This window comes from Thalassophryne amazonica, chromosome 5 (genome assembly GCF_902500255.1).
Source record: "Thalassophryne amazonica chromosome 5, fThaAma1.1, whole genome shotgun sequence".
Lineage (NCBI taxonomy): Eukaryota > Metazoa > Chordata > Actinopteri > Batrachoidiformes > Batrachoididae > Thalassophryne > Thalassophryne amazonica.
This window is the reverse complement of record NC_047107.1, coordinates 100,699,278-100,726,314: the sequence shown is the minus strand read 5'-3', so window position 1 is coordinate 100,726,314 and position 27,037 is coordinate 100,699,278. Positions and strand designations below refer to the sequence as shown.

General features: G+C 40.2%; 1 protein-coding gene across 2 annotated transcripts in view; it reads right to left on the bottom strand.

The window, feature by feature from the left end:
• The window catches only part of gak (cyclin G associated kinase), a 64,244-nt gene that overhangs the window by 29,326 nt on the left and 7,881 nt on the right, over nucleotides 1-27,037 (bottom strand). Inside the window, exons 4-12 of one of the 2 annotated variants that reach the window (XM_034170965.1) lie at nucleotides 26,872-26,986; nucleotides 25,359-25,501; nucleotides 24,954-25,079; nucleotides 18,950-19,039; nucleotides 18,258-18,393; nucleotides 17,503-17,615; nucleotides 14,104-14,182; nucleotides 10,727-10,844; nucleotides 5,042-5,050 (exon numbers count right to left, since the gene is read on the bottom strand). In XM_034170965.1, the coding sequence (XP_034026856.1) occupies nucleotides 5,042-5,050; nucleotides 10,727-10,844; nucleotides 14,104-14,182; nucleotides 17,503-17,615; nucleotides 18,258-18,393; nucleotides 18,950-19,039; nucleotides 24,954-25,079; nucleotides 25,359-25,501; nucleotides 26,872-26,986 (929 nt within the window). The remainder of the gene's footprint in view (nucleotides 1-5,041; nucleotides 5,051-10,726; nucleotides 10,845-14,103; nucleotides 14,183-17,502; nucleotides 17,616-18,257; nucleotides 18,394-18,949; nucleotides 19,040-24,953; nucleotides 25,080-25,358; nucleotides 25,502-26,871; nucleotides 26,987-27,037) is intronic. The other variant, XM_034170966.1, reaches the window with a different exon arrangement.

The window sequence follows — 27,037 nt, the reverse complement described above, 5'->3', positions numbered from 1 at the left end:
GTTATCTGCTTAAAGCAGATAACCCGTAAGTTGGAGAGGAAATGGCGTCTCATTAATTTAGAAGATCTTCACTTAGCCTGGAAAAAGAGTCTGTTGCTCTATAAAAAAGCCCTCCATAAAGCTAGGACATCTTTCTACTCATCACTAATTGAAGAAAATAAGAACAACCCCAGGTTTCTTTTCAGCACTGTAGCCAGGCTGACAAAGAGTCAGAGCTCTATTGAGCTGAGTATTCCATTAACTTTAACTAGTAATGACTTCATGACTTTCTTTGCTAACAAAATTTTAACTATTAGAGAAAAAATTACTCATAACCATCCCAAAGACGTATCGTTATCTTTGGCTGCTTTCAGTGATGCCGGTATTTGGTTAGACTCTTTCTCTCCGATTGTTCTGTCTGAGTTATTTTCATTAGTTACTTCATCCAAACCATCAACATGTTTATTAGACCCCATTCCTACCAGGCTGCTCAAGGAAGCCCTACCATTATTTAATGCTTCGATCTTAAATATGATCAATCTATCTTTGTTAGTTGGCTATGTACCACAGGCTTTTAAGGTGGCAGTAATTAAACCATTACTTAAAAAGCCATCACTTGACCCAGCTATCTTAGCTAATTATAGGCCAATCTCCAACCTTCCTTTTCTCTCAAAAATTCTTGAAAGGGTAGTTGTAAAACAGCTAACTGATCATCTGCAGAGGAATGGTCTATTTGAAGAGTTTCAGTCAGGTTTTAGAATTCATCATAGTACAGAAACAGCATTAGTGAAGGTTACAAATGATCTTCTTATGGCCTCGGACAGTGGACTCGTCTCTGTGCTTGTTCTGTTGGACCTCAGTGCTGCTTTGACCATAAAATTTTATTACAGAGATTAGAGCATGCCATAGGTATTAAAGGCACTGCGCTGCGGTGGTTTGAATCATATTTGTCTAATAGATTACAATTTGTTCATGTAAATGGGGAATCTTCTTCACAGACTAAAGTTAATTATGGAGTTCCACAAGGTTCTGTGCTAGGACCAATTTTATTCACTTTATACATGCTTCCCTTAGGCAGTATTATTAGATGGTATTGCTTAAATTTTCATTGTTACGCAGATGATACCCAGCTTTATCTATCCATGAAGCCAGAGGACACACACCAATTAGCTAAACTGCAGGATTGTCTTACAGACATAAAGACATGGATGACCTCTAATTTCCTGCTTTTAAACTCAGATAAAACTGAAGTTATTGTACTTGGCCCCACAAATCTTAGAAACATGGTGTCTAACCAGATCCTTACTCTGGATGGCATTACCCTGACCTCTAATAATACTGTGAGAAATCTTGGAGTCATTTTTGATCAGGATATGTCATTCAAAGCGCATATTAAACAAATATGTAGGACTGCTTTTTTGCATTTACGCAATATCTCTAAAATCAGAAAGGTCTTGTCTCAGAGTGATGCTGAAAAACTAATTAATGCATTTATTTCCTCTAGGCTGGACTATTGTAATTCATTATTATCAGGTTGTCCTAAAAGTTCCCTAAAAAGCCTTCAGTTAATTCAAAATGCTGCAGCTAGAGTACTGACGGGGACTAGAAGGAGAGAGCATATCTCACCCATATTGGCCTCTCTTCATTGGCTTCCTGTTAATTCTAGAATAGAATTTAAAAGTCTTCTTCTTACTTATAAGGTTTTGAATAATCAGGTCCCATCTTATCTTAGGGACCTCGTAGTACCATATCACCTCAATAGAGCGCTTCGCTCTCAGACTGCAGGCTTACTTGTAGTTCCTAGGGTTTGTAAGAGTAGAATGGGAGGCAGAGCCTTCAGCTTTCAGGCTCCTCTCCTGTGGAACCAGCTCCCAATTCAGATCAGGGAGACAGACACCCTCTCTACTTTTAAGATTAGGCTTAAAACTTTCCTTTTTGCTAAAGCTTATAGTTAGGGCTGGATCAGGTGACCCTGAACCATCCCTTAGTTATGCTGCTATAGACGTAAACTGCTGGGGGGTTCCCATGATGCACTGTTTCTTTCTCTTTTTGCTCTGTATGCACCACTCTGCATTTAATCATTAGTGATCGATCTCTGCTCCCCTCCACAGCATGTCTTTTTCCTGGTTCTCTCCCTCAGCCCCAACCAGTCCCAGCAGAAGACTGCCCCTCCCTGAGCCTGGTTCTGCTGGAGGTTTCTTCCTGTTAAAAGGGAGTTTTTCCTTCCCACTGTAGCCAAGTGCTTGCTCACAGGGGGTCGTTTTGACCGTTGGGGTTTTACATAATTATTGTATGGCCTTGCCTTACAATGTAAAGCGCCTTGGGGCAACTGTTTGTTGTGATTTGGCGCTATATAAAAAAATTTATTGATTGATTGATTGATCGCTCCAGATTGCTCCTCAAAGTCCAGATGAATCCACAGCAGAAGAACTTTGTGAATGCATGCTAAGTTGGGCTCTGTGCCATGGAGTTATGCAGAAAGGAGGAGGAGCAAACGGAGAGATCCAGATGTCTGGCTGCACGTGGCTCTCCTCTGGCTCATTTTCCCGAACATCAGGCACAACAGCAGGTGGAACACCTGCAGGAGTGCACTGAGGAGCACTGGAATGAGACTTAGCCGACTTGGCATCACTGTCCTTCTTCGGCATACTGTAGCAATGAAAACTGAATGCGGTGCAACAGGGTTTAATTGTGTACACATGACAGAAGTGATTCGTAGTGGCGCTTGGTGAAATGCGACACCGCGTTACAACTCGTGTCAAAACTTGAGAGTTTCCGTGTCAATTCCTAACAACGCGTGACAGGGAAATTATCCAGAAAAAAATCCAGATCGTATAACCTAATGCTTTCTAGCGGTTTTCTCTTAAAGCCCCGGTCACACGGGGCTTTATTCTCAGCCTAAATACTGACTATTTATTTTGAGAACATATTTATGTTCATATTTGTATTCTTTTTAATCTGTTTCTTAATTTGGACTGTCTGCCCTACATGTGACCCCCCCTTTTGCATTTCAAATCATCTTTCTGCAAATACATTTTCTGCTGGTTTTAATCTTGAGGTTTTTATTTCAAATGATGCAAACATTTTACTTAATTTTTTAATCATTGCCTGTCTACTTTAGACAGTGTGGCTCCATTATAAACGAGACACGCTCCTTTGAATAACTCCTCCCCCTGGATGAATAACAGGCATCGTAGTTTTAAGCGAACCTGTCGAAAAGTGGAGCCTTTGTGAAAATCTACAAAGCTCCAGGTCCAACTCCTTCATTTAAAAAAGCTTTTAATAGTATGGTTAAAGATCCGAGGTCTCCTTAATGTTCTAAATTATGCCTCTCTACATCAGTAACATAACACGCAGGCCTCTGAGGTCCTCAGACCAGAACCAGTTAGTGCTCCCTTGATCAAAGCTAAAGACCAAAGAAGACTGTGCTTTTGAGGCTCCCAACTGTGCACTGCCACTACATATGAGATCTGTGGACACTATTGAAACTTTCAAAGAGAAGCTCAAGACCCATCTGTACAGGCATGCTTTTAATTAGTTTTATGTCACTGGTGTTTTATTTCTGTATTACTGTTTTTTATTTTATGTCGTTGTAAAGCACTTTGTGGTTTTATCTTGAAAGTTGCTATATAAATAAACAGTGCCCCTAGAACTGGGAATCTCATCAATTTGGAAGGAATTTGAGTTTTCAATTTCAATTTATTTTAATTTATATAGCACCAAATGACAACGGAGTTGCCTCAAGGTGCTTCACACAAGTAAGGTCTAACCTTACTAACTCCTAGAGCAGCAGTGTTAAGAAAAAACTCCCTCTGAGGAAGAAACCTCAAGCAGACCAGACACAAAGGGGGGTGACCCTCTTCTTAGGCCATGCGACAGACATAAATTACAGAACAATTCACAAAACGAATATACAGGAAATGCTGTTGGTGCACAGGACAGGAGGGTTCCAGCACAAATACCACACCCATCTCTGGATAGAGCTGCACCTTAAACAGAGAGAGAAAAAAAAAAAAAAAAAAAAAAAACAGAATTGGGCATCAGAAGGAGAAGAAATACAGCATAATTTGTCGGCAATTAACCAAGAAAAACAGGAAATACTCAGGTGATCACCGGCCACTAGCCCTAAGCTTCACTAAAAGACCCAGAATCGCTCAGTTTCCTAATAAAATGAATTAAAAGAGTAAAAAGCGTAGAACTATACTATGCCAGTATGCTAACCATATGAAAGGGAAAATAAGTGCGTCTTAAGTCTGGACTTGAAAGTCTCCACAGAATCTGACTGTTTTATTGACGCAGGGAGATCATTCCACAGAACAGGGGCATGATAAGAGACCTGCAGACTTCTTATTCACCCCAGGGACACAAAGTAGTTCTGCACCCTGAGAACGCAAAGCCCAGGGCGGTACGTAAGGTTTAATTAGGTCAGCTCAGTCGGGAGGTGCCAGTCCATGAACAATTTTACAGGCTAGTAGCAGAACCTTAAAATCTGATCTCACTGTGACAGTGAGGTCAGATTTTATCATAAAGAAATGAAGGATAAAATCATGAGGAAATAAGGATATGTGAAGATGTTGAAAGAAAACCTCAATCAGTCAGCAGCTAAACTGGGTCTGGGTCATTACTTTGTCTTCCAACACGTCAACTACCCAAAACATGCATCACCTCTGGTGAAGAACCATCTCCAGAAGACCAAAGCGAACATTCGTGACTGGCCTGCACAAAGCCCGGACTTGAATCCCACTGAAAATCTGTAGGATGAACTGAAGACTGAAGGGTGGGGGCTAACGATTTTGTCCTCATCTGTATTTATGGAGAAGGTTTCACTTTGATGTGTTGTTGGCTGATATCTTCCATTCTCATTGCACCTATAAAATTACTCATCCATTCATTTACATCATGCTCTGCATTCATTCACTTGTCAGTGGGTGCTGTTAGGGACAGGAAGCTGTGATGACAGACACAACACAGCAAAAGCCTTAGTAGATTTGTAGTCTTTAAATTAAAAGCTAGAACACAGAACGGCACATGGGTTGAAAGTGCATCATCAACCCATATTTACCTTGGATTGCTAGGTGATGGATACATAGCACGACCATGGGGGGATTTGGACAGAGAAAAACAAACAAGAAAAAAAAAAATAAACCACCAAACAAAAACAGAACATGAATGGATGTGTACAAATGGCTGATTTCCAACCTTGTTATTATATGCCAATAACAATGATAATGATTTCTAAACTGTTAATACTTGCTGTAGCTCGGTGCAACTGCCTACAATATTCCTGCTGTTCGATTAATGTTATTATGAGAAATGATTTGCCTTCACTCGAAGATTAGTGATGACAGGCACAACTTGGACAGCACAACCTACCCGCAGATTTGGATTAAAACACTGTATGAGTAGTTGCAGCTGTTCAAAGATCTGAAAACATACTCGGACTGATAATCTGTGATTTTGGGCATTTGCCCGGTGGGCCGCTGCACGTTTTCACGTGCGTGGGCCGGCACTCCCATATTTATAGAGATTATAGAAATACAGTGTTCTTGAAACGCGCGCTGCTGTCAACACGAGGAAAGTCCGTGATCGGTGAAGCTACAGCATTTAATCGGCGCAGCTGCAGAACCACGTCCTGAATTTGTGTCAAAATAAAAGTTCTGTAGTGTTTCATACACGGCGCAGTCTTATTCTAGGTTTCAGTTTTGTTTCCGTTTGATCACACAACGGTGACTTACACCGAGCACAATGATTGACATGACCAACAGGCAATGACAATTGGAGAAGCATACAGGGTGGCCAATCAGATTGCTGGAAGAGCAGGCGGCCGCTCCCGCCCCTGCAGTGTTGCCAGATGTACGATAATTATCGTATTTGTACGATAGTTTTACCCTCTGTACGACGTACGATCAATTATGGGAAAAAAATCCAAAATGTACGATAATTTCAGTTGGTTGCCCAAACACGCATCTCTCTCTGACACCCAACAATCATTTTGCAGGTGTTGCACTCAGGCGGCATTAAAGACACAACACACACAGGGCTGCTGCTGGCTTTGGCCGCCCGGGACAACAACCCGCCCCCTCTCCATACAAAGTAATGAGTTCCCATCCAATCTCTGCCGTGACAGAAAGATTCCCCAACCAACACCTTTTTTTTTTCGAAACTTTATTTCAACAAATACAATAACAAACGAACAAAACACAAGAGCAAAGAGATAGACAAGAAAAATAAAAAAAAGTTCAAGTTCCTTATGGAGGTGTCAACATTTTTTCTGTGTTGAACAAAATCTGCACAAGTGGCCATGGCATCGGATGACGACAGCGACCTCGAGGTTGAATTCGACTCTTTGGTAATTAACTCGTGTTTGTGTCCCTTCACAGAAAAAAAAAAAAAATCTTTCTAGTAGTGCGTTCTACTTTCCCCATTACTATAATTACTGTTTAAAAATGTGACATAAAATTCTTTGGAAATTTAAAAAAAAAACAACGCTAAAATAGCTACGTTGTATGCGTTTTGTTTGTGTAGGATCATTTCTCCCAAAATACGATAATTTTGAGGTTTTGGTACGATAGTTTCATATTTCATATCTGGCAACACTGCGCCCCTGTGAATGGACTGAGTCCTCGGCGCCTGGACTTATCTGCGCTTCGCGCTCTCCCTGCTGCTCGGATTTATTCCCGAATGTTGCTCCTGGTGTGGAAACGAGGGTGAAAATTTAAGATAAAACGAATGAGTGATGGTTTTTTTTTTTGTTTGTTTTAGGGGTCAAAGCTGTGCTCTTTATTGGGACAGCAGACCAGTTATAATGGTAATAGGGGAGGCCGGGGCTGTTTGTAACAGTGTTCAAAGCTGCAGCCATGCTGGCATTTTGATTTCACTTTACACGTTATGAGGATCAGTTCACAGAAGTGACATTCTTTGGAGTATTCCACACTCTAAAACAAATTATTTGCTCAGTTTCAAAACAAAACCCTGAAATAGCAATTTGCATGTTTTTTTTTAAAGAAATTCTAACTCAGCCACTGAGTACACACAAGACACTTATAGTCAGACAAAACCAAGTTTAGCAACGCATTTAATTACGTGGTTTTGTATACTTAATTTGCTTTGTCCTCTACACTGTTAATTAATTTTAACCAATTTAAAGGTTTTGGTGTTATTAGTTAGTCAGATTATTCAATTTAAGTTTTTCAAGCTTCTTTTTTGCCTCTATTCCACTCAGTAATGTTCATGCAAAATATTACCTTCATTTTCTCTGTCTCACTCACACACACACACACACACACACACACACACACACACACACACACACACACACACACACACACACACACACACTTTGGAGACACAAAAGCTTTTTTCCACCTGTGTGCTTTTGCTTCCATTTTGTACTATGATCAAGGTGAAATGACAGTGAAAGTCTGTGTTTAGGTGTGTGTTCATGGTGTTTAGGTGTATAGTATTTGTTCATTGGGGGTTCGGTATGGACGGGTGGGTGTGCGTGTTTGGGGGTGGATTCGTCGGGCCAATAGTGTGCTGGTCCAGAGGAAAAATGCCAGGGCCAAAATTTGTTCCCAGTCCGACCCTGTCTGAAAAGAACGGCTTTTGTGGTATTTGTAACAATGCAGCAAAAAAAAAAAAAAAAAATAATAATAATAATAATTTGTGGGTTTACTTGGAAACTGATGCCCATGTCTCAGGATGTGACATACGAGGTCTATTAGACAATAAACCGACCCTTTTAGTTTTTTTTTTTTAACTATATGGATTTGAATGACGTGCGATTCCACCAATCATGCTTGAACCCTCGTGCGCATGCATGAGTTTTTTCACGCGTGTTGGTGACGTCATTTCCCTGTAGGCAGGCCTTGAGTGAGATGTGGTCCCGCCCTCTCGGCTGAATTCCTTTGTTTCACACGCTGCTCCAGATGGCGCGCGTTGCTTTATCAAAATTTTTCTGGACCTGTGAGGAATATCCGAGTGGACACTATTCGAGAAATTAAGATGGTTTTCGGTGAAAAGTTTAACGGCTGATGAGAGATTATGGGACGTCCTGCAGCGCTTCCAGGCGCCGTCGTCGGCCTGTTTCGACCTGAAAACATCCTAATTTAAGGCTTAATTCACCCAGGACGTCGTGAGAGAACAGAGAAGATTCAGAAGAGGCCGGCATGAGGACTTTATGCGGACATTCCACTGTTTAAGGACATTTTTTAATGAAAGACGTGCGCGCAAATTCGCCGAGTCGTTTCCGTGATGACTCGGCGAATCTGTGTGCACCGCGACAGGAAAAACACCTCCGTGTTGAAAACCATTTGTAAAATTCAGGCGGCTTTTGATGGCTTTCAACAAGTGAGTAACTGAGAAATTGTTTAACAGCTTGGGCATGTTCAAACTTGCCCGTTAAGGTTTCCAACAGAGGTGTTTTTCCTGTCGCGACCCCCTGCGGTCGGGTCCGGCCCGACATGCGATTCTGCCCGCACGTTCTTTCATTACAAAATGTCCGTTAACAATGGAATGTCCGAATAAACTCCTCATGCCGACTTCTTCTGAAAGTTCTCTGTTCTCTGACGACTTACTGGGTCAACAGAGCCTGAAATGTGGAAGTTTTCAACTTGAAACGGTGAGACGCTGCCGCCTCGAAGCGCAGATCGCCGTCAGGCGCCGTGGGCCGTCCTTACGGCGACACTACCAGACCAAAATCTCTCAGTCGTTAAAATTTTTTACCGAAAACCAGCTGAATTTATCGAATGGTGTCCACTTAGTTGTGCCTTACAGTTTTGAAAAAATTTTGATCAAACAAAGCAGCAGTCTCTGAGCCATTCCTAAACAATGAAAAAATCGACGAGAGGGTGGGCGACTCCTCACTCAAAGACTGCCCACAGGCGAATGACGTAACCGACAGGCGTGAAAAAACTCTCACATGCCCACGAGGGTTCAAGCATGTCTGATGTAATCACACGTGATTCAAATCCATATGGTTTTTGAAAAAAATAATAAGGTCGGATACTTTTCTAATAGACCTCGTAAATACTGCATGAAAATATACAGTACAGGGCTTTCAAAATGTTTTTGAGTCAGGCTCAAACAGCAGGCAACCTTAAACCCTTTGCTGAAGTAATTCCAGATCCACAGGCCACGATGAAGATGATACTTTGTTCTTTTAGTCATAATTATAGTCGGACTATGCACCTAAAGACAATAGCAATAGTCATGCAGGCTGCATTATAGTATGTCAACTCTATGGTGGCCATATGGAAAGGCCTATTTCTTAATAGATCTGGATAAAAGTGATGTCTGAGAAAAAAAAAAAAAAATCCCTGAACTTCTTTTTAAAGACATATGTGAGCGGCAAACTTTGACCCCCTAATTTTTCAAAGTCTACATGCTCTGAGATGCATTATGTCGCACTGTGAGAGCAAACGTAAATGGTAAATGGACTGCATTCATATTGCGCTTTTCCATCTGCATCAGATGCTCAAAGCGCTTTAAACATCATTGCCTCACATTCACCCCGATGTCAGGATGCTGCCATGCAAGGTGCCCACTACACACCGGGAGCAACTATGGGATTAAGGACCTTGCCCAAGGGCCTTTAGTTATTTCCGGTCAGGCAAGGATTTAAACCGAGGATCCTCTGGTCTCAAGCCCAACGCTTAACCACCAGACCATCACCTCCCCTTCTCTGAACATGTTCAGTTCAAAATCAATGAAAAATAAAGCTCAGAGAAATATGTCCAGATGTTTGATAAAATATTAGTAGTGATATTTCTCACAGATACACTTACAAAAATAGCAACAACTGATTGATCGCATATGCAGGTGCTGTCATTCTGTACCTCTTATCTATTAATCTCAAAGAAATACAGTCAAACATTTACTTAAATCTTTGTGTTTGCATCACTTATTAACTTTTACAACAGAATGTTTTGTCTGACAGATATGAACACAAAGATTTGATAAAATATTTGACCATATTTGAGATTTACATAAATATCAACAGCAGAATGACAATAGCTGTGTCAGCCACTCTCTTTTACAATCTAAGAAGGTAAACACTTATTAACCATACATTTTATCTTTAATCATTACAGAAAATGACTAATTTTCTTGAAGCATATCATCTGACCTATTTTATAAATAGAGCGCTGTGTATTTATCCCAGCAGCAGTAAACACTGACTGCTCGTTCCACCTCGCAGACGAATTGAGAGAGGCTCACATTCTTTTTTAGTGAATTAAGTTTAACTGACTAAATAAAAACACCTTTTTTTGCTGATTCTTATCAGATTCAATCAGAGTTTTTGATCTATTCGTCAACAGGGAACACTGTTCATCAAAGCTGCTTTTTAAGAAATCAATGTGGAAAAGCCGCATTCCACAGCCCCAGGATTTCTACTGAAGCGGGTATGAAACTCTTTAACAGGCATACACACACACAGCTGCTTTAACAGCCACTCACACTGTGATTTTACTGTGACTGCACTGAAACTGAGGCAGTTGTCACTATAAAACCAAGTCACCATGACAAAAAAGCAAAAACAAACAAACCAAAAAACACATTTATGTAAACTTTACAAATGTTTCACGGTTCACCTGCATGCCCAACAGTGAGGGGCGGGCCGTACATACGGTAATATCAAAAATTATGAATGTGAGAAAATAGAAAATAAATTATTAAAAAAAAAAAAAAAACTGTGGTACACAACTACAGGCAAGTTCAAAAGGAAAATAAAACCAGAAGCACCTACCTGGCTACTGACTGAATGACTTTTGAGGATGTATCCTTTATGTTGGTCAGGAAGCGTTCTGTCCCTCCCCTTAAAATATCCAGGAGGCCACTGCCAGACTGATCAGGATCATACACACCTACAAGCATCAAGGGGTAAAGAACATCTACTGTATAAATCTGTATATATTATTCCATTTCTAGCACAGAAATGTCCTATAATCAACAAAAACACAATAGAAGTTGATGCTGAACATGACATAGAAGAAGTGCAACCTACACAAACTGCGAGGGCCATAGGTGCAGGTGTTTATCTACAGATTCTCTAGTGTGAAGTGGATGACAGTCTATGACTCCCCAAGGAGGGGGCAGCAGTGTGACAGACACACACACCACTTCTTCAGCCAAGGCTAGTACCCATTTACAGATGGGTAGACTTGAGACAATGCAGCTTAAGTGTCTTGTCCAAGGACAAAGACAGGTATCGTGACCGGGAACTGAAGCCACATCCAATTGCTGAGATTGGAAGTAAATTTTATTTCAGTTCATCCCTTTGTGGTTACACAGATGCTGTAACAATTATTTATGGCTCAGGTCTGATGGCAAGAACAGGCAACAGAACTCAAATAATTCTGCTCGACAGATGGTTAACCTGCTGTGCGGAAAGTCTGTAAAACAGCCTGCAGGTGTGTTAGAGTGACACAGGATCCCACTGTGCATTTTCAGATTAAAAAAGTAACACGTAAAAGAAAAGAAATATATGATTTTCTCACAGACACAGTGCCTGATGCTTTTACTCATTTAACATAATATTGAAAAGTATTAGTTCTACAGCTTGAATACTAATGCTGCAATTCAGTCTGTTTCACATCCAGTAGGGACAAAGTCACCTGATAAACTGTGAATTTTATATATACGTGTATATATATATTAATCAGTATATCCATCACAATCACTTATTTTTTTGGAACTGCCTACTCCAGGAAGACATACAAAACAGCCCCATACTATTTTTACTTCTTAATGACTGATGTAAATGAAGTCAAGGACAAATATTCATATATCAGTCCTCTGACTTGTGTACAGAAAATGTGCTGTAAAATTATTAATTTGTATGAACTAAATTATTCGGTCCAATATATGCCCCGAGGCCCACTGACGTGCAATGGGAACCAAGAAGTACCTCGAAAAGATATGCATACACTACCAGTGAAAAGGTTGAAGACACTTTCCCATGGAAATGTATCTCCAACCTTTTGACTAGAACCTCATGACTGAGCTTTTAGGTTCACATCAGTCTGAAAGGATCCCGGCTTGAGGTCTTTCTCATCTATCAGCAGGGCTTTCCTCCAGTCAGTGGTACTTTCAAAAGAGTCAGCCCAAAGACAGGGGTATTTGCTCCATTGGGGTAGATAACTGACCAACTCACCATTCATCATGACCCACTCAGCTGAAATCGGTCAGATGTATACCTCACACAAGCATGAATACACAGTGATCAATGTCTTTTTACCAGATGCGAGGTGAAAGGTGAGCTAATGAGATTATACAGATCTGGCAACTTGTTTCTGACATTGTTGCTGTGACGCCACTCTGAACTTCACACGGTTGTATATGCTTCTTTTATTTCTGTTTAGCACTCTTCTGGTTATTAATTGTATCTATTCTATTCTGTTGTGAATCACTAGCAGTTAGCATTCGCCAGCGGTTAGCATTCGCTAGCGGTTAGCATTCGCTAGCGGTTAGCATTCGCTAGCGGTTAGCATTCGCTAGCGGTTAGCATTCGCTAGCTAGGTCGACCCCTCCCCGCTCCGTCATTACTTTTTATAACTGTTCTTTTTTACCCGTTTAATACTTCTGTTCGTTTTTCAGTCAGACTGCTGTGAATTTTAAGTAAATATTTTACTCCTGTGTAAAATCTTAGGAGCGGCTAGCATTTTCGCTAGCGGTTAGCTTGCGTTAGCTATTTACCCCGTCATCATTTTTTCATTTAATTTTTTTTACACTCCTGTTAGTTAATTAACTGTTTAGTGTATTTTATAGCTGCTGCTTTTTTACCTGTTTAATACTTCTGTTAGTTTTTCAGTGTAACTGCTGTGAATTTTAATAAATTTATTTGCGTCTGTGTGAGCCTTAGGAGTGGTTAGCTTATCCATTATTGGTTAGCTTGTGTTTGCTTGGCTACATTCATGAATTTCTTAGTGCACAAAGTACACTACTAATTCTACTTTACACCCTCCGTAAATCCTGCGTGATGTTGGAAGATAGGGTGGCTCTCTTAGAGAGCTGTGTCCGTAAGATAGAGCAGCTTCTTAGCACAGTTGAGTTAGATGTTACAGGCACTCCAGATGAGGTTAGTGTTGGGCCGGCTAGCAAGCCCATTAGCATCAGCTTAGAAACGCCGGCTGTGGAGGACGGTTTTCAGACTGTGGCTAGGCGGAGGAAGCCCCGTAGGGCTTGGTGCCCGGTTGTGGCACCCAGATCACACTCGCCAGTGCGAACTGTGAATCAGTTCTCCCCCTTGGATTTGTCAGATGTGAAATCTCTGAGCCCACAAGTGACTTCCACTCCTGTCTCCAGGCCGAAACACCGGACTTTAGTGATAGGGGATTCTATCACCCGCAAAGTCAGGTTACAGACGCCGGCTGACGTTAAATGTATTCCTGTATTTTAGTGAAGTTTAGGGCTAGTGGCCGGAGATCACCTTAGTACTTCTCTGTTTTTCTTGTTTAATGCTGGCAAATTATACAGTATTTTTTGTCTTTCTGATGCCTGATTCTGTTTTTTCTCTCCGTTTAAGGTGCAGCTCCATCCAGAGATGGGAGTTGTATTCGTGTTGGCGATCCTCCTGTCCTGTGCGCCAATAGCATTTCTTGTATATTCGTCCGTGAATTGTTCTGTAATTTATGTCTGTAGCATGGCCCAAGCAGAGGGCCACACCTTTGAGTCTGGTCTGCTTGAGGTTTCTTCCTCAGAGGGAGTTTTTCCTTACCACTGTGGCTCTGGGGGTTGGTAAGGTTAGACCTTACCTGTGTGAAGCACTTTGAGGCAACTCTGTTGTGAATTGGCACTATATAAATGAAAATAAATTGAATTGAAATAAACTGAAATTACTTTTTCCAAAGAGTTGTTCTTGCGTGTGCACGTGTGTTTTGAGCTGTAGTAATGAGAATTAATGAGCAGCAGTTGGAAGTTTAAAGCCTTTCACAATCACAACACACTGACAGTATTACATTTCACGAACTTGAAAACAGACAGTGGGAGAGTAACGGGGGGCTGCTACTGTGTTTTGCACTACTCTCACTTAGAGTGACAATCGCTGAAACAAAAAAATACCCACAAAAAAATAATAAAAACAAGATACCCCGCATAGAAAGCATCATGTTGACGTAAACCTACCTGCATTATTGTGGACATTGTGCATCTGAGTGGGCGGCTGCGCTGCGTTGTTGCCAAAGCCACCGTTCTGTTCCAGCAGCTGCAGACATTCATAACCATCATACAGTGGACGCCAACAGTAGTACGCACTCAACATACTCATTGTAATCAGCAACAACAAAATTCATAAAATAATAAAAAAAAAAAAAAAACTTCTTGCATTTATGCCAGAAACTGGAACTTTTTTTTTTTTTTTAAAAAGTGAGGAACCCACAAAAAGAAAAAATATTTGTTAAGCAAACAAAAAAAAGAAATAAAAATGATTTAAACTAAAAGGAAAGCTATAATGAGAAAACAGCCTGATGAGAGGAAAAAATAAAAACCCGACATAAAATCCTGAGACTTGAGCGACTGGACAATCGCTTCATTCTGTCACGTATGTAAATACACCAGCAAAATCAAGCAAGAATCAAAATGTTAAAAATATTAAAACTATTCAGAAGCAAAGGAAACCAGCTCGTCTAAATGCTGGCTGATCAGTGTCCGATGAGGTCTGCAGCGTCTCCGTTAGGTCAGTCTGTTTGCATCTGCTTCTCTCGCTCGCTCTCTCCCTTTCTCTCTCCCTCGCTCAGGATGTCTGTCTCATTATTTTTATGTCCATCTCAGGGTTTCACTTCCACTTTCTTTCCTGAGCAAGTTTACATCTGCACCCTTCTTCTCTAACCTCACAGTCTACATATCCAACCGTCTGTGCACAGAAGCAGTAGAGAGAGAGGGTGAAAAGATGTCAGAGAATTAAAATCTCCTTAAGTCCAGAGGAAAACTCCTTCTTAACCCTAATCAGATCAGCGGCCACCGCATCCGCCTTTAATGCTGCACACATTTACAAAGCTTTGACAGCAGTGTGGTAGCCTCCCGTGTCCCAAAATTTTCAAATTTGGTCATGGCAATATACCTGGAAAATAAATGAATAAATAAAGTAAAATGCATATACAGTTGTAACTTTTGTACACTTTTCAAAAAAGGCCCAAGTACAGAATTATACCAACATATAAAATATGTTCTTTTGGTTTGTCCGTTTTTGCTCGGTGTCACCAGTCGATCCAATATGGATGGATCTGCATGTTCGTTTGGCACAAGTTTTACGCTGGATGTCCTTCCTGAAGCAAATTCGTGTTACATGGAAGATGGAAACGTGTTGTCTTGAATGGGGAACCTTCTGTTTAGGGAGCAAAAGCACCAACCACTTGGCCACAAGTACACTTTATCCCCTGCCACAAAAGGTCACAGAGCATATTTTGAACATGGTGAAAATACGATTCCCAAGACTTTAAAATGCAGCAGCTGGTTTTAAGGACGCGTGCCACAGCGGTGCCACTGGAGACCACAGAGGTGCATATATTAGCATTTTCAATAACTGCACCCATATCAGAATAATGCTGCTGTCAGACGTGTTGCTGTTACATTGTGCGATCTACACTGCTGCCAGTAAATATGTATTTAAAAGTAAGCTCTTTCAGCTTCTTTCTTTTTCACTTGGGGTTGCCACAGCAGATCAATTATAGATCTGCATGTTGATTTGGCACAAGCTGTATGCTGATGAAACTCTACGTTACATGGGCAGGGGTGGTTTTGAAGTGGGAGTTTTCTGCTCTGAAAAGCAAACGCACTAATTGCATCGCTGTCATGCTTCCTCGTAAGTGCATGTATTTACTTATATGCACTACTAGTCAAAAATTTAGACACACTTATCCCATTCAATTTAATTGCAAAGTGTGCCAACATTTTTGACTGTTACTGTATATCTCAAGTCAACAAACTGCAATACTTTTGTTAAATCTGTGGACTTATACTACCCACTGCATATACTGTATTTCTGTCCCGCTTAAAATGCACATAGTATTTATCTATTTTTCATTCTCTTCGTTTTCCATAGTATTTGCATTTGCCTTCTATTTGTGCTTTACTTTGCCCTACTGTTGCATAATTCTATTATTGCTGCAGCTGTGACACTGCACATTCCTAATCTTTGACTAATGAAGGAATATCTTATAAAGGTTTTGTGATGACGCAACAAAAGTTTTTCCTTTCTAATAGGCCAACAACCACAGCAGGAAACAAACTGCAACTTTTAGATGTTCTTGTTCCAGCTCTTGACATTTGAGACATTAACCACCACTGGTGGTATACAGGGGAAGGGAGGGGAAAAAAAAAAAAAAAAAAAAAAAAAAAAATCAGCTTTGCTGCGGTTTTACCAAAATGCTTGCTTTAGTTGAGGCAGTTGTTTTGTAAATGCCTATCATTCATTTTCCACCTCTCTGTATCTGTTTCTTTGGGCACATTAAGTCTTTGCCAGCTGGGAGGAGAGCAGCCTGAGGCAGAGAAGAAAGACTTACTTTGTGCCTACCACAGCGTGTGTGGTTGCTATGAGGCAGAGAAAGTGTAACAGCATCAACAATACATCTGTGTGTGTTTATATGCAAACACTGACTTTTATTTCAGCACTTACTGCAAAGTGAAGCTCAGTTCAGATGGCACTAGTTTTAGTATATGGGAAGGTGGGGCAGTGCAACTTTACCGCAGTACATCTGTAGTATTAATGGGCGATTCGCACAGGATAATAAAGCTCTGAATAAATCAGAGGTAGAAGTGGCAACTCAATAAACAGATGCGATGCACTGCCACTTAAAAAAAATAAAATAAAAAAATAAATAATAAATAATGGAATGAAGTCTTCTCTACAGTAACTTTCCATCATCCAGTTTCTATTTTTAAGTTGCCGGATGTCTTCATGTTTGTGTGTGTGTGTGTGTGTTGGGGGGGTCACATCTGCACCCCATGCAGAAATGTCTACACCTTTTGCCAAAGCAGATTCCGAACACTTCTTTTACAAGCACCAATCAAATATGTCCCCATCTCCTTGGTTTTGTAGATTTTTTTTTTTTTTTTTTATCTGCATGCAGAGAAGCACTCTTAAGAGTACGCTCTGCACCAAAGCAGGTCAGAAGGCACTGACATGAACATCATCACATGATTTCAGAGACTGTAGCCGTTATATAAGTGAAAAGAAGTGATGTTGTATTCCGAATAAATAAGTCTAATGTGAATGTCACGTGTCTGCTGTTGCAGGACTAATCATCTTGCAAATGCCTCTAAGCATCTCGCTACTTGAGATAAACAGCAGAAAACTCCTCTTCCACAAAATATTACTGACATGTCTGTTTACATTTGATTACGATAACTTTCAAGTAATTTTTGCGGACCATTTCATGGAAAGTAAAAGTTGCCGGAATCTTTCCTGGCAGAGAAGCATAGCCCACTTCCCACCATAGCCCACATTCGCCCACCTCCCCATATCAAATGAATCCCCTTTTATTTTACACAACCATAAAAAGCATTATCAGAAGCACCAACACTGACCTCTGTAACGGGAGACTTTGGGTTGACATTGCGTGCTGCAGCGATCTCCTGAAGCTGGTTGACCAGCTCTGTAATGGACAAACGCTCCTCTGGGTTTACCTTCAACATTGAACCTGGAAAGTGTGTGAAGGAGAAAGGTAAACAACTAAAAATAATAAAACTTAAAATATTTACTATGTTTATCATGTTACAGCTTCTTAAATGAACACATTTATACAATGAAAACCTTTACCTCCTTGGTGGAGGTAAAGGTTTTCATTGCATAAATGTTTGTTTGTTAACAGGATTAACTCAAAAAGAGATTAACATATTGTCATTATGGGGTATTGTGTGTAGAATTTTGAAAAAAAAAATTAATTTCATCCATTTTGGAATAAGGCTGCAACATAAAATATGGAAAAAGTGAAGCGCTGTGAATACTTTCCGGATGCACAGTATTAACAAATTGATATTTGTGACATTCACACCTCAACATAGGGCAATATACTGTCTCTGAACCTACAGTTTCTCTGTATAATGTAACAATGGTGATCCCCGTTAACACCAGTATGAATGTTACATTTACTAAATCGATTGTGTTGTCTTTACATAGAGATGATTATTTAGCTGAATCTGATGTATTACAAATAGAGCCTTCTACAAATAACTGAATGGGAAAGTGTGTCCTAACTTCTGACTGGTAGAGCATAATGGGACAACACTAGTTTGAAGAAGACATTGTGGACTGAAAAGCAGAAAGCTGATGCGGTACATACGTATGAGATCATGATATACAGTGTACTTGACATCATTCTGAGGGATGGAGTATTTCCCGTTGACTATTTGCAGCTTGGCTCCCTCTTCAAATGGATGCTGCTTAAAACACAACAGGTAGAGGATGCACCCAAGGGCCTGTACGGGAGTGCAGAATTAATGACAAAAATAAACTCTTGTGTCACTTTTCTTTGTGAAAACAGAACACAATCAGAGTAAAACCTTGCTAATGGAGGGAAGGCGGCCTAATGTCTGTTAATAACCTTACACAATTAGTTTCAACAGTCTCTGTAGACATCATTTTGTCTGTGCTGCAGCCTTTTTGGTTGAGAGGTTTCTCCTATTATTTTGCTTTTTATGGGCCATAAAAGAAATACATGACAACTGAGCCAACACTAAGAGGAAAGCAACTTTATATTGTTAAAAGGCTTTAAAATGGGCTTTATGTAGTACAACTCGGCAGTGCAAAAGTATTCTTCTGAAGGTAAACAAATGCTGTTCCATGACAGCCCCCACCCAAGAAAGCACATTTTGATCTTTGATTATGCCATCTTCATTCAGAACCTCTGATGTCACACAAGTCGCAGTTGTTTTATCTTTAGCAAAATCTAAATAATGGCTGGTAGAGGACTGACAACTGTCCCAATATGAATTACAGAAGAAACACTTAAAGTAAAAAGCTTTCACCACTGACCCAGATGTCTTGTTTCTCATTGATAGGGAAATTGGAGTAGAGATCAATCATCTCCGGGGTTCGATAGGCTGGAGTGGTGTTCCTTGTAATCTACAGATCAGCACACGAGAACATGAACACAGTTTACTATTGAAGTATGTAGATAATAGGTACTTCCAGATGCCAATGTACTTGTCTGAATTTCCATTCAGTCCTAAGGTTCATAAATCAAATGCTTCTATAAAATAATATAAGCATGGTCTGTCACATCAATAAACATTCAGCATTTGTTTCCTCATATTGCATTTTTACCCAAGGCCAAAATATGGCCATCGGGTATTGCAAAGACAGCGTCCATCCATCTGTCTGTCCATCTGTCTGTGTTCAGCATAAGTGCAGTTCTATTACTGCCACAGTCTTTCAAATTCACAGGGAACATTCTTGGGATACAGACCTTGGACAAGTTCAAAGATGGCTAACCTTGACATATTTTAAGAAGTTAAAAAGTCACATTCTGTTTGAATTTGTTCTGCTTTGTTTTTGAGTGGCTTGCTTTGTGTTTATATGCATGTCTCATACATTATGTAAAAACTAGGTAGAAATAAACACTCCTAAAACCGAAAATGCAGTTTTTGAAACCTAATAACACCTCTGAACTTATTTTGTGGACGTTAGCATGGTGACTTCACAGGCTGGTAGCGAGCTGCAAAACTCTGTTTTGTTTGTGTGTAAATATATCCTCTTTGTCATATTATGTAAAGCTTGCGAGAAAAAAAAAAAACACTTCTAAAACTGAAAACGCAATTTTTGGAACCTAATATCATCTCTGAACTTATTTCACGGACGTTAGCATGGTGATGTCAAAGGCTGATAGATAGCTGCAAAACTCCATTTAATTTGTGTGTAAATACATCCTCTTTGTCATATTTTATGTAAAAGCCAGCAAGAAATAAACACTTAAAACAGAAAACGCAATTTTTGGAACCTAATATCATCTCTGAACTTATTTCATGGACGTTAGCATGGTGATGTCAAAGGCTGATAGATAGCTGCAAAACTCCATTTGTGTGTAAATACGAGGGCTGTCCATAAAGTATAGGTCCTTTTTATTTCTTTCAAGCTGAAAACCTCCACATTTCAGGCTCTATTGATCCAGGACGTCATGAGAGAACAGAGACGTTTCAGAAGAAGTCGGTTTCAGCATTTTATCCGGATATTCCACTGTTAAAGGACATTTTTTAATGAAAGACGTGCGGACGGGTCCGCGCTTTGGGACGCAGCCGGCGCGGTGCGGCGGCACAGGAAAAACACCTCCGTGTTGATAACCATTTGTAAAATCCAGGTGGCTTTTGATGGCTTTCAGTGGAGTGAGTATATGAGAAATTGTTTAACAGCTGGACATGTTCCAACTTGTCCTTAAGGCTTCCAACGGAGGTGTTTTTCCTGTGGCGGAGCGTCGCGGCGGCTGCGAGCCGACGCTGCAATCCGCCCGCACGTCTTTCATTAAAACAAATCTCCTTTAACAGTGGAATATCCGGATAAAATGCTGAAACCGACTTCTTCTGAAACTTCTCTGTTCTCTCACGACGTCCTGGATCAATAGAGCCTGAAATGTGGAGGTTTTCAGCTTGAAACAGGCTGATGACGGCGCCTGAGAGCGCTGCGCGACGTCTCGCACCATGGGAAGACCTTAAAGCGACAGTATCACCTCAAAATCTCTCATCAGCCGTTAAAATTTTCACTGAAAACCAGCTTAATTTTTCGAACCGTGTCCACTTCGATGTGTCTCACAGGTTTAGAAAAAATTTTGATCAAAGCGCCACTCTCAGCAACTTCTCAGACAAAGGAATTCCGACGAGGGGCTGGACGACTCCTCCCACAAGGAGTGCTCACAGGCGAATGACGTCACCGACAGGCGTGGAAAAACTCACGCATGCGCACGAGGGTTCAAGCATGTCTGACGTTAAAACATATGAATGAAATCCATATAGTTTTTGAAAAAAAAATTAAAAGGACCTATACTTTATGGACAGACCTCGTACATCCTCTTTATCATATATTATGTAAAAGTCAGCAAGAAATAAACACTTCTAAAACAGAAAATGCCATTTTTGGAGCCTAATATCATCTCTGAACTTATTTTGCGGATGTTAGCATGGTGACGTCACAGGCTGATAGCTAGCTCCAAAACTCTGTTTCATTTGTGTGCAACTATATCCTCTTTGTCATATATTATGTAAAAGACAGCGAGAAATAAACACTCTTTTTGTAAGCTGATAAGAGATTGTGCGGCATTAGCGTCCACGCTAACTCAAAGCTAACTTTGTCTCATTAATACCAGCAAATGCACAGAGGCCAATCTACAAATATTCCTTGATTTGCATAACTTCCACTTGTGTCAAAAGCTCATGTACATGCACGTACAAAGCCTCCTGCAGACACTGTTAAAACGTAAATTGTTAAAACATAAGTTTTTGATTGACTGATTAATAGAGGGGCTTCATTGAACATGCACAAATTGTATGTAACACAACAAGATCTTAACATTTAATTAAACAACTGCAAATCATAAAGACAACAAGGCTCATACAGCCCAGGGTATTTTAGCATTGCGTTATATTTAACTGTAGTGAGACTGAACATTTTGCTGTCCCTTTTTTTCTTGCGTTTTAATCCCCTGCTGGTCATAAGAGCCATGCAAACAAGGGGTATTCCCTTCTGTGCATGCGTGCGTCACTCACACTTAATTGTACACAACATAATGTCAAACTGATTTTTAAGTGGACTTCCTAAATGAATGCCTGTCTGACAAATTTCAATTTGAGCATGAGCACGTTTCAATAAGGCTCTCGAAGTAACCACCTACTTTACTGAAAAGAGTATTTATTGTTGTACCCAAAATAACTTGAACATACTACACACAAACCCTATATCAATATTTGGTGTACATACGTTACAGCTTTAAATTTTGAAAGGAAAATGCCAATATTCTATTTACTCAAATACCAATGTGGAGGCATGTTTAAGTCAACATCACAGATGGTTGTTTTTATTTCCAAACATAGTATCAGAACACATTCAGTGAATGTCATTTACTTACCAAAGTCATCAAGCCAAAACAAAACCAACTGACATATATAATAAGCTGCAGGATTCCATTAATTTCTTTTTCAGTGTTTTAATCTGAAACAAAAGTATGAATAAATAAATCTACAGGCAAGCCACACACTAATACCTTTAAAAGCCACATTGTCGTGGCTCCTGTACACTCATATCTGCTCTGCGTGTGCATGTATAATGTAATCAATCTGACTGATCATCACTTCCTGAACCACAAATCCTTAATTCAATCACAGGTTTCTGGTTCCATTCAGCTCATGATGTCAATGTTGTTACTGAACCACAGTAACCTTTCTGTGCTTTCTGTCTATTTTGGCATACAATTCAACAAGTATTTAACACTCACACTGTTTTATTTGGCACGTTATTCAATCTATAACACCAACAGATGTGTGTAAGTGTGTGTGGGTGGGATTTACCAAAAACCATATATACTGGAAAAACCCCGCAGTATGACACCCAAGCCCATATGTGGACATTCCCATGTTGGCAGGGATGATTACAGACTGTATGGCGCCAACTCTGCCTACATCACGACAAACCCAAAGATAAAGAGGTGGAAGGTGTGTGGCTCAGTTGTGTGGCAAAAGAAGTATCAACATGCCCCTGTGTTGGAGTCTGAACCAGCTAAGTAAACAGGCTAACCTCGGCTCAGGAGTTTATTATATTTTTGAGGACTGTGCAGTGGTTCTGATATTGGTTAGCTTTGGTGTGTGCATTATAAGTTATCAGCCGTTTATTTTCTCAGTAACTGCCCATGCCGTGGGCCATTTACACACACAGATGCTGGCTTTTGAACTTTGCGCTGGTACAAATCTGGATGGTCTTTTTCCTCTTTTGTCCGGAGGACACAACGTCCATGATTTCCAAAAACAATTTGAAATGTGGGTTCATCAGACCACAGCATACTTTTCCACTTTGTATATGTCCATTTCAAATGAGCTTGGGCGCAGAGAAGGCAGTGGCGTTTCTGGATGTCGTTGATGTATGGCTTTTGCTTTGCATGGTAGAGTTTTAACTTGCACTTGTAGATGTAGTGATGAACTGTGTTAACTGACAATGGTTTTCTGAAGTGTTGATGGGACAACGCGCTGGAGTTCTCTAGGTCCGGCTGAAAAACACACCCGGAGCAGACAAACACTAAGGGACTTCTTAAAAAAATGCGTTTCTTCAGTAATTTCCATGATAAGGAATTAAAGTATTTCCCAGATGTCGTCTTCCAAAAACAGAACATCTTATCGTCAGGCTGTGATGATGAATCAGACTGAATCCATGAAAGAGGCCAGATTAAGACTTTATACAGTCGTATGCAAAAGTTTGGGCACCCCTGATAATTTTCATGATTCTCCTTTATAAATCATTGGTTGTTTGGATCAGCAATTCCAGTTAAATATATTAGATAGAAGACAAACACATTAATATTTGAGAAGTGAAATGAAGTTTATAGGATTTACAGAAATTGTGCAATAATTATTTAAACAAAATTAGGCAGGGGCATAAATTTGGACAACGCACTTAAAATCACACCACAGATTTTCAATTATATTCATGTCTGGGGACTGAGATGGCCATTTCAGAACATTGTACTTGTTCCTCTGCATGAATGCCTTAGTAGATTTTGAGCAGTGTTTAGGGTCGTTGTCGAAAGATCCGGCCCCGATGCAACTTCAACTTTGTCACTGATTCATGAACATTGTTCTCAAGAATCTGCTGATATTGACTGGAATCCTCACTATGTTCCTCACAGTGGAAACTGACAGCTGAAATCTCTGAGATAGCTTTTTGTATCCTTCCCCTAAACCATGATGTTGAACAATCTTTGTTTTAAGGTCATTTGAGAGTTGTTTAGAGGCTCCCATGTTGCCACTCATTAGAAGAGATGCAAAGAGGAGAAACATTTGTGAATGGCCACCGTAAATACCCTTTCTTATGTGACTGAATTCACCTGTGTAAGAAGGTCAAGGGTCAGTGAGCTTACCAAACCAATTTTGTGTCCCAATAATTAGTGCTAAATGTATTCAAAGCAATAAAATGACAAAGGTGCCCAAATTAATGCACCTGCCCAATTTTGTTTAAATAATTACTGCACACTTTCTGTAAATACTAGAAACTTCATTTCACTTATCAAATATCAGTGTTTTCATCTGCTATATGATATATTTAACTGAAATTTCTAATCCACACAACCAATGATTTATAAAGGAAAATCATGGAAATTATCAGGGGTGCCCAAACTTTTGCATACTACTGTATTTACATAGTGTGTGAAATGTTTTAATATTTGAAACAGTTGGAACTGTATGGTATGGTCACATGAGGACTAGCTTTTTAGCATTAGCTGCTGAGCCAATCAATGGACAGCCGTGGGTTTGCACAGGTTTCTCTGTGAGGTGGAGAGCAATATAGCGCCACGTCTTTTAAAAATACAACACACTGCTTCAGTTTAAATACACAATAAGTCTATTTCATGTGATCAGCGAAGACCCTCTTACTCTTAAAAGGCCTTATTTTAATCAGTGTCCCACTCCAGCTTCTGCTTCCTGCTACAGTACGCTCTACTGTCATCTTGTCCATTTTCCATGGGAGCGTTAAAGCACCACATACAGGTCTGGCATATACAGTGTTTTCAGTGTCCCACAGCTGGCATGGAACATTATTAACCGGTTCGGGAACAATCATTTTTTGTTCTAACTGGTTTGAGAATGTCAATTTTGGGGAACCCAAAACAAGAAACGTTAAAATATGGTTTCTGTTCGGAATGAACCAGTTGGTAAAAAAGTCTGGTTCAAAGCCCTGATGCATGTGCACTGACAATAAAGACCCTTATTAAATTGATTTGCTAATTGATTGAAGACCCAAACCTGATGTCTGAATAATATTTTGAGTTTTTTGTGTGTGTCTGTACCTCATCCTCCACCATGGACCTCTTCTGTGCCGACCAGCTGTAGTCGGGGTAATGTGACACAGTGGTGGCACTGCCAAAGTCACAGAGCTTGATGGTGCCCTGATTACTAATCAAGAGGTTCTCGATCTAAAACAAAAGCATATAAGCAGTTAATGAATTGATCAAACACATTCACAGTGATCATATTCCATTATCATAAATTAGCAGGAAATGCTATTAACCATAAATGACAACTTCTGCCACGAATTACAAACTTTATCCAGTCAGACAAAACTACTGTGCAATTCATATTCATTCACTTTAAGTAACCAAGTCAAGTGATACATGCAGTAATTCATTAATTCATTTAACTGGCGAGCACTCCTCAAACTATAAAAAAACAAAAGGCCAGGATCACAGTCCAACCTTGAGGTCTCTGTGGATGATTGGAGGCTTCTGTTTGTGCATGTGCTGCACAGCACGGCATGTCTGGTAGAAAATTTTCAGCACAGTGTCACATGAGAGTGGCGCCCTCTGCTCCACTCGCTTAATAAAATCCACCAGCTGGCCTGAGGCAGAACAGACACCAAAAGATGAGAATGAATGAAAGAGTAACCATTCAATAAAAGGTAAAACTACACCTGCTAACCAGGTATGTTTTTTTTTTCCCTGTTGGTCCATCTTACCGGCCAGACTGACAAATAAATCAGCACCATCAGTGATGTTGCTCAATGGAAAATGCATTTAAGTTGGAATGTATCACAGCATCTCTTTATCAAATTTTGAGAAACATTTAGACATTATACAACGACGCTTTACACAGTTAATATATGTTTTTCAACAAACCATGCTTGCTTTCTAAATCAAAGCCACAAAATTTGAATAAATAAGTAAAAGAATAAAAAAAAAAATACATTGCTGAAACACCAAGTCTCTATCTTGATGATCTATTGTGCAGTCTGTGAGGAGTGGTGCAGGCCAATTTTGGGAGTGTCTGACCACAGACTGCTATTTACGGGGGGGGGGGGGGGGGGTTATCACACAAACGCAGGCCCGAGAATTTCAACTACTCGGAGCGTCATCTCTCATGACCCATTTCTCAAGTGTATTAAGTGTTGACAAACTGCTATTTAGAGGGTGCACTCAGAAGGGAGAGGTTTTCTGGTGAGGACACATATCTGTGTGCGCAAAGCAAAAAAATAAAGAGAACATGAACAACAAAACAAATGGGCAATTCCATGGTAACGGAATTACAACAGCAGCAAAATCTGGACATATGGCATCTAACCACGACAGATTAGCTCAGATTGTAATTCTGTTACCATAGAATTGCCCAAATGCTACTGTCGCTGTTCCAAAAAACACTGGAAGTATTAACTGCTAATGAGACTTGGAATATAATTACATGTGAAGATTCATTCTCAGTATGCAGAATATCTTCACTGAGTGCACTATGCACATCAGAGAGGTACTCTTCACTCATATTGGTTCATCACCTGCAGCACTGTTGACAGTAGAAACAGTTCACTCTGACTCAAAATGCTTGTGCCACTGAACTGGGGTGTAATCTGTCTGACATGGAGTGACTTTGGTGTCAGTGCACAGGTTGTTACATGTCTTAATAATGTATTAACAACGATTCACGTTTTCCTTTCAAGCTCTATATAAAATGTCTCGACAGCCTGCAAAACCTGAAAATTGTGAAGAACACTTGCTACTCTACATGGAAGATAGGGCGCAAGGTCTGTTGTAAACCTTCCCTCTGACGAGGACGTAAGCAGAACACATAGCACAAAGGAAACCAAAGAAAACAGTTTTGCAATCAGCACTTTTCAGATAAAGTTTCAGAGAAATTGAAGAATGAGTAAACAATGATTCTACAGTGAAACAAGAGACAGAAAGGCAGAGACAAAGAAGTACAAAGTGTTTGTGTATTTACCCCTGCACAGCTCAGTGAGGATCAGAAACTCGGCCTGGCCAGTATCCGACTCTTCCTTGCTGATGGAAGCAGCAGAGCAGAACTGAACCATATTGGGATGACCCGAGAGCTTTTTCTGCAAAGCCAGTAGGTCAAGGAGCAAGCAAAGAGTGCTGCGGTCTTAAGC